Source organism: Corvus hawaiiensis, chromosome 4, assembly GCF_020740725.1.
Source record: "Corvus hawaiiensis isolate bCorHaw1 chromosome 4, bCorHaw1.pri.cur, whole genome shotgun sequence".
In the NCBI taxonomy this organism is placed as follows: domain Eukaryota; kingdom Metazoa; phylum Chordata; class Aves; order Passeriformes; family Corvidae; genus Corvus; species Corvus hawaiiensis.
The window spans coordinates 33172095-33189027 of NC_063216.1; the positions used below are offsets into that span (position 1 = coordinate 33172095).

A 16933-nucleotide genomic window follows, 5' to 3' on the forward strand; every position below is an offset into this window, starting at 1 on the left:
AATGGCCTTTTCCTCATTCCCTTACCTTCACTTTTTTGTCACTTGAACAAGTTGCTACAAATTCACCATCTGCAGAAAAAGCGCAACAGAGTATTTCATCATCGTGGGCATTTATCTCCAGGAGTCTCTCTCCACTTTCTGCTTTGAACACCTGAACCAAGGAACAGTAAAACCTTTTAACTTGCAGACAATTGTAAAACACATGTGTAAGTTTCTTTTATCATCTCAAACAGCTCTCTTTATGTAACCTCTTAAAAAACTGGGTTGGCCTTTGAAAGCATTCATAATTTCAGGGATAATAACATAAAGTTCTGCAAGGATGATAGAAATTCTAAGAGAGAGAATTAGTGAAAACCGATTTTTAAAAATACTTATTTCTACCCCCACTCTTTAAGCCAAGAGCCATGCCCTTTCACAGTGTTTTTTGACAGTAACTGCAAAACACTATTAACAAAATCTAAGTTATTCTTAAAACTACAAATTCCAGTTTTATATGCATGGGATACCATACATATGAAGTAAGAACTGCAACAGAACTGATGATTGGAGGAACAAAAAACCAGAAATAAGTAGGGAAAAACTGACAGGATGACACATGTTTTAGTCTCAAGTTAGACACAGGCAACGAAAGGACAACTGGGGAAAAGTGCTACATATTAATCAATTTCCTCACATCCTGGGATTTAACTGTACAATGTGGGGTGGGCAGGGGGTGGAAATCAGGCCTCCCTTTCCATCTCAGGTTACATATTCTTAATTATTAAACCACAAGGTGTTCTTTACAGCACTTTTCAGATTATTTTTTTATTGAACAGGAATACCAGTGACAATTAAATGGTTGGTATTTGTTCAAATAAGACCATAAATACTGAAGTAACAGGAAATCTATCTTCACAGTAAATTCTGCAAAATATCTGTTCTTAATCTAGCAATCATTTTTTAAGTACCCTCGAAAACTGAAAAGCTTAAGCCGTAATTAGAAAAAACATGAGTAAGTTCAAAGCTAAAAAATGAAAAAAGGATTATAGTTAATTTTCCTATTGTTTCTTCAATGAAAGTTTAGTTCAAGTGCAATTGCAATCCACAGATTCTTTTGGGTGTAAAACGAAGAAAAAAATAAGCAATCTGCCATGTCAATCAGTACAGAAGCCCAGCACAGCAACTGCTGCATAGCATGAGCACATTCACCAGGCATCTCCTTAAGTGGATGCCATGATCATAATACTGAACAGGCCAGCAAATAAAATAAGCAAATAAAAAACCCAGTAACAACACATGAAGTAGCCAAATGAAAAGCAACTTAGTACTCAACTTCTCAAGCATCCAAAACAATACCAAAGGCTTGCAGCAAAGTTGTTCTTTTCCCTTACCTTTGGCTGTCTGGAATATGGGTACCTTACCAGGTTAGTGGCTGGCTGATTGCTAGTTTTCTTGAGAGCTGGCTGATTCCCCTCCAGGCAGACTGCTGGCAAATTTATATTAGTCACATTCCCCTCTGTCTCTTCTAATCTGCTTTCTAAGCACTTTGGGCCTGTTTCCAATTTAATACTGCCCTCAGCTTCCGGGGTTTTCTCCACCGATACAGTTCTTTTGCATTAGGGCATTTCACTAATTAAACACCATAGTGGCATAATGTCCACTACCGTCCCATATAAAGAGTAAAGCTGTACTTAAAACATCTTACTGCTCCTTGGTACTGTAGAAGGTCTACTAGGACTGGAAATAACATTTTTTGCAAGTAAATATTAAATAAGCTGGGGTGCATTGCTGGGCTGTGACCTTTTCCATATCATTAAAAGGCATCTCATGTTCACGCATCAGGGCAAGGAGGGTGTAAGCCCTAAAATCACACCATTTAGCTCCTGAAGATAATGCTTACCATTCTAAACACACAACTTGACATTTATGCAATAATACATCCTTTTCAATCATTTGTCTCCAATTATGATCTAGATACAAATATTTCCACATAGCAACAGAAGAAAAGTGACAGGACTGTTTAACAAGTGTTTCTGAAATGGTACACAGCCTCTCTTTTGACTCATGCATAGGTGTCTTACCTGAAGTGTTTTATCAGCTCCACATGATGCTATTCTTTGCCTATCCTTAGAAAAGCAGGCATGGTAAACTGCATCTCGGTGTGGACGAACAACCAGACGGTAGAGATTTTTCAAGGATTTTTTATTTCTACAGGGTAAGACAATTATTTAGATGAGTGCCTTTGTATTATTCAAAATCATCTCTAAGAAGATTAACACTTTTTCACACATCTTGAGCAGCAAGCTTTATAACAAACAAAACAACCAACCCACTACACCTTACCTCTCAGCCTTCATGCTGAACTAATAAAGGAAACAAAATTCCAACATTCACTCAGAGGTTTATATTGTGCTCCAACAGCTACAGTTTAGAGATCAAGAAAGAAAACATTTTTATGATCTGAAATACACTATTTCCAAACAAACTTTTTCCTGAGAATTCTTGTCTCCTGCAGGAGAACTCTTCCTTTTAAAGCATATTCAAAAACATTTGTAAATTTGTTTAGATCTTTGCAAATTTCCTTAATTTTCATGACAATGGCTCAACACTTATCACTAAATAGCTAAATAAGATCTGTGACTATCACCACTTTTCAGTCAGAGATTAGGTACAGAATCTAACACACCTTAGATGACTCTTGCCTCACTTGAACAAAAACTTAAGAGTTAGCAGCTATCATAATCATCCTGTTTAGCCAGATGTTAATACAGAAAGCTGGCACTGTAATGAGTGACATGGTGATGAATGACCAAAACATCTCCTCTCTGTTGTGTTGATTTCAATCATGCTCTTCAGCACGCCTCCCGCATCCAAGCTGAAAACCCTGGACTAACTGGAGATTGACTCTTCTGAACGGTGCAATTTCCAAGCAGTTTTGCTAAATAAAAGAACCAAATATTCAAAGAGGAGACTAATCTGCCTGGCTCTTATTATAATAATTGCTTGACATGAAGTCCCTCTGTTTTACAAGCACCAAGAACTACAAATAATCAGAAAAGAAACATCAAACGGAATCAAAGAGTTTACATGGTCAGTTGACTATTGGACAAGGCTGGGAGAATGTTTAGATCTGTATACTTTTTCCTTAAACAACTTCCAAAAAGACAGGAACAGCAAAAAATTATTTAAATAGGAGAAATTTCAAGATTGTGTAGAGATTACAAAGCATTTCCCATCTCACTACTTAGCACAAGAGCTCTCCTTTTTAAAGCCAGAGTTTACTTTAAAACCTAAAAACCTACTCTACCTTATCCAATACTTGCACTACAATTCTAACTTTAAAACAAAATTATTTAAAGAAGTTTCAAGGTATTATAATTTCCTCTTTGCATCGTTATTTAAAAGGAACAATAATTGAATACAGAAATAAATATATCACTCAATTTATTTTTCTGTAATTATTACTAAATTGTGGCCTTGCATATCCAGGGTTCCCCTTCTCCCACAAGTTCTTGAAAATTATTACACTTTCCTTCCTCAGAGAAAAACCCCACCAGTTCTTACAAAGATCCTTTTATTACCATACATTGTATTTAGCTGTACATTAAATGATTTCCTTGTCAAGGGATCAGCGTATCAGCAGACGGACTGCAGCTACTTACATCCACTCCAAATAAAATGCTCCTGTTTCTCTCTGAGCATGTAGCTTGGCTTGTTGATACACCTCTGATGTCTCTGGCTGGCAAAGTCCCAGCTGGATAATGTCAGGAAATGGCTGCCGTCCAAGAAGGTGCCCATTTAAGGACAGAAATTCCTGGAAATTCTCACGTACTGTGCTATCCTAAATACAGAGCAGATATTTGATAACACAGATTTATCTTAGGATTTATTTCCTTGCTTTTTAAATTTTCTGTATGGGTAATATTCTTACAGAAGCCCTTAGCTCTATTTTTCTATTAAGTTCCATTAGCAAGTACATACAATAGATTGAAATATTTCATTATCCTATTCAGAAGGCACAATATCCTTATTTTTCAAACAAAGAATACTGGCAATAGAGATTTATTCAATAAGCAGTGTGAAATACCAGAAAGACTATTCCAAGTGGTCAACATAATTCTACACTTCCTCAAAAGCAGAGTACCTTATGTACCCACCACTAGGTATTGATGACTACAGTTACTGAGCTCCATGGCCAATCACTTACACATTGAAGTTAAAACAGAAACAGAAAACTGAGTTTCCTTCATTTTTATCTTCTCCAAGTTAAAGTTCAATTTAATATTGGTTTCATGCTTTGGTTTTTTAAGTTTTCTATATACCTGCCATACATATACATCCAACAAAATGCAATTACAAAATAGAAAATTGCATTTGGAACCAACTCATCATTTACCTTTTAGTATCGTACCTTTTGATCCAGGATTGAGCTATATTCTACATATTCATGAATCAGATGAGCAGGCCCAACCAATTCTGTTTTAGCTTTAATCCAATCTAAAGAAAACATCAGATCACGGAGCTCCTACAAGAAACACAAATTTAAGTTCAGAGTGCAAGCTTCACAACAGAATCTACTCGGGGGAAAAGAAAAACACAGGAACTACATTAGGCATTTAATACACTTTGGTACAACTGTCCCTAGCTGAAAACTTATGCAATTTCCTGTTTTCCTTAATTGTTCAGGTATAAATTCTGTGTATAGAAGGCTAAGTTTGTTATTTTAAACTTCTCCTTAATACAGCTAGTCAGAGAGGAGATGGAGATACAAAGCAGTTCTTGACTTTTGCAGGGCACAAGACCTGGTTTTTTAACTCTGAAAAAGCTTCTTCTAGCAAAGATCACTGCTAATAATGATTGTTGATCTTCCTAAGAGATGCTGAAACTCCTAAAACCATGCATAGATGATCAAGGGAGTCCTGCCATAACATCCTTTCATTCCTTCAGTGCTCTGGATTGTATCACATCAGGCCCTATGGACTTGTGAACATTCAACTGATCCAGCCAGTCCCTTACAACTTCACATTTGTGTCCCTAAATGAAAAGTCCCTGTTCCCACACTCATGGTCCTCCAAACCAGGGGGCTGGGCAGACAAGATCTGTCAGTATTATTAAAGACCCAGGCAGAAAAAAGCTTTTTTTTTTGCTTTATCCCTGTTAGTTAGATGACCATCTTAAACAATTATTGGTCCAATGTTTTCTTTAGACCTCCTATAGAAAAACTGCTTAGCTACAACACTGCACAGGTTTAAAGCATATTCCAATTTAAAATCAGTAAATACCACAAGGATTAAAAGATTATCATGGTTAAACAAAGAAAAGGAATACAACCCAGCTTTATTAGTCTTCCAAAACATAGAAATCATGTCTAAATAATGAAACGTAAGTGATACATATAATATAAACTCTAGAAAGCATATAGCCATAATGAGCCAGGTTAAAGACCTCTGAGAAGCTAATTCTACAAAATGTAGAAAGGCTGCTAATAAAAACATTTCGACAACACACTGAAACTAAAGAAACTAAGATAATGAAATAAGTATGATCCAAAACACCTGTATTTGTAGCCAACATTAATTATGAAGGTTCCTATAAGACATAAATCCACAAAGTGTATTATATGATGAGTCAGATGAGCCATCTTGAAAGAAGCTCGATGAAAAGGTTTGAGAACATGTGAAATAAAGCAATAAAAAACCAGGATCAAATGCTATTCAGTGTGTTTGAAACTGAAATTCAAGTGAAACTACTAATTATTAATCTTTCTGCATGATTTGAATCTTACACTAGCTCAGTATCTAAAGAACAGTAGTTGGCAAAAATGACAGCATTTTTTTAAGGTGCCAAGACAATCCTGGAAACAAGAGACTTGCCCATCTAACTCTTGATAGGGTTATTTTGCTGTTGAAGTCAGATAATGAATTTTTACACACAAATCTGTATGACATAAGAGCAAAAATCTAACCAGACTTCTGAAGAGAAAAAAGTAACTATGATGAAATTCTCTGATGAAATCAATTTACTTGTATTATTATACAATAAATAAAGCTTGGGTTTTCAAAAAGGTTTAGAGAAGGCTTCTTATTAAAGCTTGTTAAAAAGGAAAAGAAAAACACAAGCTATTATGGTATAAAATAGGAAGTCTTCTCAAGAACTGGTTGAAAAGCCAAGATACAAAGGGTAAAAATAAAGTAGTTTTTGTAAGGGACAGTGATTATCAGAGGACCTCCTAAAGACTATGCTGAGTGTTTACCCAGCTGGACTGAAGTCTGGGTGAAGAGAGGCTCAGCTGGGAAAAGGCCTGGAGGGAAAAGCAGAGGTAAGAATGGGTGAAAAAGGGAAGCAAAGGACACCTGTCAGAACCCACCTGCTGCATGTTGGCACCTGCCATGTGATACGCTAGGAAGTTATACCAGTACATGCAATCCTCTTGAGACAGAACAGGTGTATTAAGCTTGTAGTATTTCTTGTACTGATTTACTATGTTTTTATGTAGCTCCTGCAATGTGAAGAAAAACACACTTTTGGCACTGAGGAATTATAAGTAGTATTATTATTACATTATAAATAGCGTTGAGGAATAATATTTCTCAATTGTAATACATTAAAAAATGAAATAAAAAAGCTTACCTTCCAAAATTATACACCTAACCTAATTTATTGCTAAAGACTGCTCCAGAAACATTCTCTGGATATTGAAAGACACAAAAGCAAGCTGTTAACCTTCTTTCTCAGACTGAGATTAGCTACCAAATCTCTTTTCATCTTAAATGTGGGTAGCCAACAAAAATAGGACCCTTACATATATAGAATTAAAGCAAGTCAAAAAACTTGCCTTTTCTTCATATCTACTATTTCTGCCTTGTCCTTCAGAAGTGAAACTGAGTCCAATTTACAGGTCATCTTCATGAAAGTACTGCCTTAAACTGAAAAAAAGGGAGCAAAAAGCATTTCTCTGCATTAAAGAAGAAGTTTCCTATTCTGATAGAATCTTGATGTCTTTGGAATCAACAGTGGAACATTACATCTCCTGCTGGAAACATCTGATAGAGAAATAATGGATATAGAGTCTTCTCTTAGATTAGTCTCTTAGGTGCAAATGGAATCATCAAGAAATCCCTCCACAGTTTCAAGTTGAAAATAAATATTTTTAATTAGTCAGCCTTAAGTTAAACTTAATTTGGACCTATGCTATGAAGCTACTCAGGATAACATACAACAAAGCAACATTTTCTGAAAAATGCCCAGCTGTGGAGAGTAAAGCTGAAAGTATCAGTTGATTTGCTACCTGAAGCTGGTTGCGATTCTTCTCTGTGAGAAAGTCAAGCTGAAGATCATGTAAATAGTAATGGAACGACTTCCCATTACGATCACAGAACAACAGGGATTTGTTAACAAATTCCTGTAGTATATCTTCAACTTCTTCAGTTTCCATATCCCAAAGAATACAAAGAACCTAAGAAGTATTAATGCATTAACAGAGAAGAGAATCAGAACCAAGTTGTAATATGATTTGTATGAATATTATAAAAGGATACCAAGTAACTGACAACAAAATGCACACTAACAAATACAGACACATTACAAAGAGTAATCAGTTCACTAAGTTACCAGTTCCTTCATACCAAAACACAGGAAAGATACCACAAGTTAGCCTATCTTTTGTCTATTTGTGCTGATTTATGGTGATCATAAAAGGAGACAAATTCCAAATAACAGTTTTCAAGCTTTCAATGAGCTCAACTACAATCTAATTAAAAAACAATATACAGAATGCACATGAAACTTAAACATTACAGATATGTTTACTCAGGATTATTTTAGTTCCATTACTAAGAATACAAGTCATGACACGATAATGGAAAAAATCTACCCAATCTAGCAATTATAATTAAGTTATATACTGCAAAAGTTATACATGACAATTATAAATTTTAAGAATTCTTTAAGGTTTTTTATTGTATCTCACTAAAAATCACAAGATTTCTGCACTGCTGTTATTACCTTAGTAGGTACTTTAACATCTTTTGGGAGGATAGAGAGGTCTTTATAGTAGTCTTTGTAATTGTCATCCAGTTGCTCAACACTTATGGACATTGCTTCATCAAGGGCTTCGTAATCATAAGAGGAAGATTTTCTTATTCTTTTAAACTGCTTATTCTGCAGCTGCCTGAGATAGTATTCCCAGCGGTTAGGGAAGTCTCGTAGTAATGCACCTATCAAGGATATCACAAGAGGAGAACCTGAAGGAAAAGATTAAATCAATTTTAGAGGTCATCAAGGAACACAATCCAACAGCTGATGGTCAAGTGACTGAATCAGGTAGTATTCCCAATGCACTGATTAAATTCTTGAGGCATGGAGGAGAGACAAAACAAGCACTCCATGTAGACATCTGCAAACTCAACAAATTTAAGTGTAATTGTGGTGCAGAGAGAAAATATGCTGAAGAAAACTACTCAAAAATCAACATGAGACTTCTGCTTAGCTTAAAAAACCCCAAAAATATTTAACAAGCACTTGTATTTTGCTTAACATACACAGTATCAAAGGGTTTTCCCTTCTCTATTTTTAAGTCAAAATACAGAAGAAAAATACTACCTTCAGTGGTGAATTGTACAACAAAGAGCAACTGGAATACCTTTGCATTCTCTTACAAGGGAGTTAGCTTGTTCTGGCAGTTCTGATATTTTCATATTCACAAATAGGGATAAAATCTCCAGGCCTTTCTCATGTGCTAGTCCACTTTCCACATGAACCTCGTACTTATTGCCTAGAAACAGAAACATGGAAAAAATTTCAAAACATGTGAAAAACCCTATGGAAATTCAAAGTATTTTCCAAGTAAAATCTCGAGCAAAGGTTCATGATTTTTTGCATAGTATTTTATAGGACTAAGAAGGGTATAAATTCTACTTACCAGAATCAGCTTGCATTAGAGATATATACATAGAAAAAAATAGCCTATAAGCTAATAATTACACATGCATTATGGGCAGTCACTGCTGAATAGTGTAGAGATAATCAATCTAACAGCATCAGTGCCACAGAGGTTAATTTATTCTGTTGAGAATCACTGCACTCTTCAATGTAAACATGTAATTTCCATGATAACATACAACACTTATTTCACAAAGAGCATAAAGTCTTACAGAGCAGAGTTCTAAAACCTGGCCACTTGTGCACAAATTGATAGACAGATTCTATCAGATTTTTTTGAAAGTTCACATGAACAAGCTGCAGACAAAGACACATAAAATCTGTGGTGCAGGAGAGGAAACTGTTCCTTACCAGCCACAGCATCCGTTACACTCCTGTCCCTGCTCGTGATGAGAACCTGACATTGATTATCGAATGCTTTTAACACCCAGGAATCCCAAATGTCGTCCAGGACCAAAAGAGATCTAGGGCATGAAGAAATATTTCAGATCAACTTTTAGTGCCAAAATAGAGTATTGCATTTTAATAATAAAAGAACATTTTCAGAATTTACAAAGTATCACTGCATAATTTTTTTATATTAGTATGTAGAGTATCTTAATAGTATGTCCAGAGAAGAGTAACGAAGCTGGTAAAGGGTCTAGAAAATGTCCTAAGAGGAGCGGCTGAGGGAGCTGGGGTTGTTTAGACTGGAGAACAGGAGGCTCAGGGGTGACCTTAACAATCTTTATGACCTGAAAGGAAGTTGTAGCCAGGTGGGAGTCAGTGTCTTTGCCATGTCTCAGGTGGAAGGATGAGAGGAAACATCCTTAAGTTGCAGCAGGTGCGGTTCATATTAGATATCAGAAAAAATAATTTTCCTAAAAGAGTGGTTAAGCACTGGAATAAGTTGCCCAGGGAAGTGGTGGAGTCACTGTCTCTTGGAAGCATTCAAGAAGTGTCTGGATGTGGCACTTTGGGGATATGGTTTAGGGGTGATTATGGTGGTGTGCTGGGTTGATGGTTGGACTTGATGATCTTGAACGTCTCTTCCTACCTTGGTGATTCCGTGATTAAATACTGCACAAGAAGCTGAATGCAGTTATCTCAAAAACATTTTTACCATTTATTATTTCGTAGCTACAACTGAAGTGTAAACAACAATGTTTTGAGAAATATTTCCATTAGTAAACGCCAGGCAAAACAGAAATATTTACTGGTTTTAAGTCACTAGGTGTCATAAATGAAGAAAAGGGTTGTACAAGACTAGATAACTCTGACACAGGCTAGTGATAAGCTTTGTGGGAAAGCATTTAAGCTTTCCTTTTGACTCAGGAGTTTTTAGTTTTGTTCTTGTATCTTTGGAAAGCTATATGAGACTAATCCTCTTGTGAAGCAATTGTCTTGAATGGCAAGGCTCTTCATACATAAACGACATTTCAGTGATTACATATTCCAGTCCTATGGCCAGCCAGGTTTTCAGGTTCCCACATGGAATCTCACTAGAATAATGTACAGTAGACTTCCCTACACCTGCCTATATATGACAGAGAAGTCACTGAAAACTGTTTTTACAAGACTGGTTTTAAGGAAGCAAGAACTCAAAAAGACTAGCAGCAAGTAGATGTATGAAAAGAAATACCAGTTATTTGCATTCAGTGAGTTTAATCATTGACATCTAATCCTACAAATGGTCTCCATTTACTACCTTTTTTTTTTTAAGGGATGGAATTTTCCGCTCCACTAGGTACTGGTTAAATTGTCCAATTCCCACCAAAGCATGACAAAACTTCCGCATTTCTGTTCGGCTAAGTGGTACTTACACCATCAAAGCCCGTAAATAAGGATTTGATCCTCCTTAAAGGAGTGCATACACATCATACCCCATTCTCAAAGACACATTTAACTCTTGGATACCCCTATCTCATTTTTATACAACTCGTCCTTTTGATAAATCAGAGGGTTCACAAGAATACTATCACAGCCATAAAGGACCCGTTTTGTGTCACTTCCACACTTGAAAATATGCTGGGTGGCATGAATGACAGCCTGATTTTGTTTTTAATTAATCTGAGCACTTCAAATTCATTAGGCACCCATGATTTTTCTCCTCAAGTCACACCAACAAATCTTAAATCCTAATTAGGATTATTAAAAAAACCTTAAAACAAAAACCAAAACAAACAAAAAACCACCCCAAACCAACAAGCAATACCCTGTGATAACTATCACAGGAGACTCAATTCTGTAATTTCTTGTTTTAAAGTATATCATAGTTCCAATTTTTCATTTGACTAATACTTTAATCCCAAGAAACATACTAGCTTCACAATCTGAATCCTTTGTCTAATACTTCCTTCCCAAGAGATGTGCCTGAATCCAGATACAGCTAAAGTGACTTCTTGTCGCCAAAGAGAATTCCAGAGTAGAGCCAGCTCCTTCCCAAGCTGCACAACCAGTGAAGCTTTGTTTCCAATACACTTGCACCCTCTATGAACCTTACTCCCCAGCACATTCCCCTCTACTTCCTCCCATGGCCACTTCTGTATTGAAGAGTTTTAATTTGTTTTGCTTGTTAATAAACAAGAAATAGCAACGGAAACGTCTCAATGGAGACAACCACTTCACACCCTTCACGGAAAAGTGCACTTGCAGCTGATAAACAGATAGATTTATTTTGGAGGACCTGGAAATATTTTTCACATCTTTTCTTCACAAGAAAGATTTTTTCTTTTCCCCCTGTACAAAAATGCCACTATTCTATTCTATGTTATCTACAAAGATCACAAGGCTAGAGTATTATTCCCAAGGTAACTCACTGACAAGCAGGCTTATTTAATTTAGTACAGATTTTCCCAGAGAGTAATGAAATCCTCAACAAATAATAAAACCTATTTCTCAAAGGTCCAAAAAGCTGTGCAGTGACTGAGATGTTGCTTAATTAAATCAAGTCACTTTCCCTGAAGTTTGAACAGTTTCCCTGGTTTCTTGACAATAACTGGTCACATCATGAAAATCTGTTTTCATTTTGGTACCTCTAGATCACACACTTTTTAAAGGCACCAGCTGTTCTGTAAAGGAAGAATTTTCTGCAGTGATACGCACCCTTTTTTCTGCTGTATGATCCTCACACATCAGTAAACCAGTCTACACACACAATGAGAACACGGGAAGTTAAAGCAATCCTTATTTCCAATTGTTTGTTCCCATCTTTCACTATTTCACTATTTGCTTTTTCAAGCAGATATGACTCCTGTACAGCTGCTTAACATACTTTGTTAGCAGAAGCCTTACTAGCCTAAGTTAGGATGTTGGTTAAAAAAAAAACACACGTCACAGACACATGTAAGCACAACACAGACACCTCACATAATTAGACCAAAGTTACTCTGCAGAGTTTTATCAGTTAAAGAATAGTGTTTGATTTTACTGACATCACCTGGGGTATTTGCGTAGCATCAGCAAACGAAGACGATCTTTAGCCTCCTCAATGTTAAGTGGCCTTTGTGGAAGAGTGGAGTCATGTTCCAATCTACTACAGAGATTCTGAAGTTTTATGAGGAGCCCTGCTTTGTCCTGTTTCCCAACAGAGATCCAGTGAACTCCTCCTGGAAAGTAATCTAACAAGAAAAGCAATATTAATCATGCCATACATTTTAAATAATTTTAGATATTTACTAGCAACTTACAGTAGTAAGTCAGCATTACTTAAAAAGAAACCTGTAAAGTATATTGCAAGCCATCCTTGCAATTAACACCAAAGGGTGGTTGTACAAGACCACTCCAGTTCATTTTTAAAGGAACAGACTCAATAGGGCAAGTACCCATAGAAACTTCACACCATCGCTGATGCTGTTGTCCCTCCTTTCCACATGTCTTCCTGCCTGTCCCTCCACAGCCCCTTTTGCAGCCATCTTTCTGCTAGCCTGACCTAGCATTTGCATTTTTAACCCTGTAGTACTGCAGGAGTTGGGAGTTTGGGGTATAAAAATAATCCTGAAACAGTGATCAAAAGCCATCTAGAAGAGTCAGCTGTAGCAGAGGATGCTACAGTACCTATCCCTACATTTTTTTTTTTAAATGCCAAGTACTACTTTCTCCTCCTAGTGTCCTATGCAAGGAAAAGTAAATAAAATAGAAAAAATGCCATTGAACGGTTTTATCTAGGATCTGCTTTAAGCTAAGGCAACACTACCATCCACAAATGCCTGTCTCTATTAAAATATAGGTAAAAGTCAGAGCAAGACTTTTTCAAATTCACATAGCAAGGAGAGGAGTCTGAGGACTTTACAAGCAATGCCCAAAAGGAGTATAACTAGATATATTATTTTGCACTAACAGAAATAGCAATTTCAAGTTAATTAAGGATGCATCTACTCTCATAAACCAAAGCAGATTCTAAGGTGAAAAGCTATTCAAAACCTTTTTCTACAAACTAATAAAATACTTAGTAGTCCTAGAGCACTAAATGGTTGTGACAGTTGTATGTTGCAAGCAAATATTTCAGAATCACCTAAGAAATTTAGAAACCTAAATCACTTTCAAGATGACATATGATATTGCACCATACATGTCCAACATGCCTACACCTATAGTGATTTTTATAAAAATACAGATGTTTTTCTGGCAGTACCTTCCAAGAGCTGAGGATCCCTTAAAGCTTCTGCTGTTAAGACAGTCTTCCCACAGCCTGCCATTCCATAAACTGTGACCCAGCCTGGCTCACTTCCCAAGCAGTACAGTTTCTTTTTAATAGCATCTACCAGTTTTGGCCGAGTGACAAACACAACTGGTCTCTGTGGTACGCCTCCTTCGCAGAGAATGGTCTTCACTAAAGTTAAGAACAAGAAACATCAAAATAAAACAGGAGTTCTAAATGTGATGCCTCTTCAAACTCAACACCACACAAATCTTCACCCAAAATAACAAGTGGGCTCCCTCCCCTTCTCATGTCCCATAAAAACGCCCTAAAAACTGCTGGACTCAAAAACCAAATACTGAAAAAAACCTGCTTTTTAGAAACAAATTAATTAGCAGGCAACTAGCCCCCTACCTAAAACAGTGTTCAAATTAATAACTGCATGAGGAAAGCTTGTTACATTAAGACCTAGAAGTAAAAAGAGAATTAACAGCTCCCGTGGAAACTGTAGCAAACACAGGAGCTCAACATTATTATACCCAGCAATCAAGTCACTTTCTCAGCCAGAAGTCACCACGCCGTGGATGCAGCAGAAAAGAAAGGATGCTGTGTAAGGCCTTTCCTTGGCACTTCACAGCACAGCACTGGGGTCCAAGCATGACTTCCACTGATTTAAGCTGAGATAGCACTACTTGAAATAGAAGAGGTAAAGCATAACAAGAAAGGAAATGTGTACTTCATCTGCCCACTTTGTGGCCATGTGGAGCGACATAACTGATGAACTTTGATTATCTAAGACAGCCTTAAACTCCACACGCCTTTGACACTTACTAAATGTAGAGTGCCAGTAAATACGGCAGTCAGTCATATGCAGTTAGGAGGTTCTGCCCATTAGAAACTACAAATTTATTTCATGTCAGTCAAAGATGATACCGATGACAATGCAGGTAAAATTATGGAACTTATGTAGGGTCATTAAAAGATCTGGTGGAAAGAATTAAGTAACCTAATAATTAGATCAATTCTTGGAATGTAGGTTGAAAGATTAAAGATTACTCTTCAAGGTAAGTATCAGAATTTTGGAGGCTACAAGTTTTTCTGATAGATTCAACTTCTTTAGTGCATACAAATGAGAGTCCTTCTTTCACTTACAACAAAAATTATACCAATAAGAGAAAACCGTAAGAGCTTCAGGTCGCCTGCCTTTTAAAACAAACATTACTTAATATGAACACTTACAAGATGACCTATAAAAGTTGTAACTGTTGTAACTCTCCTGCCACATTACTTATTACATGAAATACACACATAGTTATTACACAATGAAAACAAGCCAATGCACCAACTGCTCCTTTTTCATTGGAACAGGTATGACACATTATTATATATATATTTTATATATATACATATATTTTTATTCTAAGGAATAAAAAACACAACTTGTCTTCACGCTCAAGCACAGGGATTGCTGTAGTTACACTGACCATGGGAAGTCATTCCATCCATCGAACTCTTTCTGTTACCAGACGAGATGGCAGGGATGCCGTCCTGAAGAAGCGCAGCAAGATCTCTGTACCCTTCATGAAGCAGTGCATTATAAAAGGATCTATATGAATTATTATCTTTTGTAAGAATAATGTTTATTAGCATAGCTGCTCGCTCCTTCCGTGTATTCTAGAAAAAAAAATTAGAAGAGGTATTATACAAAACTAAGAGACCTTAGAAATCATTTCATCTATCACTCTGTAAATTATAAACTATTTATAGCTACAGAAATAGCCTTTAACTTACCAAGCTCTTAACTCAACCTTAGGAAGTACAATAAAAACTGTGTGCTAGGCATACACTTTAGAATTTGAAAAATCCAGAAATTAGCCAGAAATTAGTATTTTTAAAAAGGATGGTAAAATATATGAGTAGACTAGGAAGATAAATAGCAGTGAGAGATTATTCTACCTGCTGCCTCACTCTTTCCTCCTCCTGTAATGTTAGTACTTCGTCAGAAATCATACGATCCATAATATAAGAAGTCTTGATGTCATTTTCCAATGCTTGACGATTCATAAGCAAATAGTTTCTACTCCTGACATCCATATTTCTTCAGTGTGAAAAAGAGGAGGGGGGGGAGAAATCAAGTAAGAATGGGAACATAACTTACAAGCACAAGGAGAGAAGTTTTAAAACAGCTTATGAATTTTGGTGTTAAAAGAGTAGCAAAGCATCTGGTAATTCTGAAAATACAAATTCTTTTCCCCATTCCTATTAATTTATGTTTATGAGCACTTTCAGAACTACAAAACCAAAGACTAAAAGCTTCTCATATACTAGCAACTTGCTAAATGTCTCTATGAAAAGGTCTTCTCCCCACCCACTACATCCCTCAATTTTTTTTAAGTCCTGGGATCATGTGATTGGGACAACGGGATGAGAAAGAGGACTGGGTCTCATTGCAGGGGATAAACACATTGTTGTCTCCAAGTTCAAGACTCCACACAAGGACGCTTGGATCTTGACATATGATGGAAGAGGGAGCACCCAACACTGCCACTGACTGTGCGATACCTTCCTTTGCCAGCATCTGACACGACTCTAAACTTGCATTCTTCCTCCATGTCATAAAAAAAAAAAATGTCTGAAGAAAACAGAAGGTGAAGCTGACTACAGCATAAAGGTTTTCCAGAACTAATCAGCTGCTCCGCGAGTCCCAATCGATCAAAACGCTCTCTCCGATCACAATCCTGCCAGGAAAGCTCCATAAACAAGTCCAAAATCCTCCACAGAGCAACTAGGCAGGTACCTGCAGAAGCGTTCACCTTTTCTGGCACTCTCTCCTTCAAGAGCGGGGTAGATGTAGAACGGCTGCTTTTGGATAAGTCCGGGATGGAGCGCCTCTTCTGCCGTACTGACAGAATTTCCTAATTTCACTGAAAATTACGCACTTAGGAAAGCCTTCCGCCCTACCTTTATCTCACCGCACACGGAGGAAAGGGGACGCGAGAGCTTCCCGGTAGAAAAACTAATAATAATAATGCCACACGTGAATCAAACACAAAAGAAATCGCTCCACAAACACCCAAAACAAAGGGTTAACTCACACCGTGCCGCTGTTGCTAGCCGCGAACGGAACAGAAACCGAGGCGCTCAGACCGCCCGCCGCCGCCCCCTGCCCCGCCCAGGCGGACCCCTCGCGGTCAGCTCCGGTCCGTCCCTGCGTGTCCGCCACGCCGCTCACCTGGCGGGCGGTGCGGAGCCCCGGCACCGCCGGCCCCGAGCCCCCGCCGAGCCCCGAGGCGCAGCCGCTGCCCCGCGGCTCCTGGGAAGGCGGCGCCGCCAGCGCTTCCTCCTTCCGGGCGCGGGGGAGAAGGGAGGGGAGGGGAAGGGAAGGGAAGGGCCGGG

The 16933-nt window shown here is 37.5% G+C and overlaps 1 protein-coding gene across 12 annotated transcripts in view; it reads right to left on the reverse strand.

The window, feature by feature from the left end:
- The window catches only part of APAF1 (apoptotic peptidase activating factor 1), a 51417-nt gene extending 34512 nt beyond the window's left edge, over positions 1–16905 (reverse strand). For 4 of the 12 annotated variants that reach the window (XR_007203337.1, XR_007203336.1, XR_007203335.1 and 1 more), the window contains exons 1-13: positions 15494–16733; positions 15022–15211; positions 13532–13729; positions 12338–12518; positions 9271–9383; positions 8621–8752; positions 7984–8222; positions 7268–7435; positions 6347–6478; positions 4391–4504; positions 3642–3820; positions 2061–2187; positions 26–151 (exon numbers count right to left, since the gene is read on the reverse strand). Coding sequence is in view for 7 of the 12 variants with exons in the window: in XM_048302491.1 (XP_048158448.1) it covers positions 26–151; positions 2061–2187; positions 3642–3820; positions 4391–4504; positions 6347–6478; positions 7268–7435; positions 7984–8222; positions 8621–8752; positions 9271–9383; positions 12338–12518; positions 13532–13729; positions 15022–15211; positions 15494–15631 (2037 nt within the window). In the remaining 5 variants the exon portion in view is untranslated. Of the gene's footprint in view, positions 1–25; positions 152–1370; positions 1463–2060; positions 2188–3641; positions 3821–4375; positions 4505–6346; positions 6479–7267; positions 7436–7983; positions 8223–8620; positions 8753–9270; positions 9384–12337; positions 12519–13531; positions 13730–15021; positions 15212–15493; positions 16741–16769 lie in introns of those variants that run through there. The other 8 variants (XR_007203333.1, XR_007203334.1, XM_048302487.1 and 5 more) reach the window with 7 other exon arrangements.
- Positions 16906–16933: the final 28 nt, after the last annotated feature.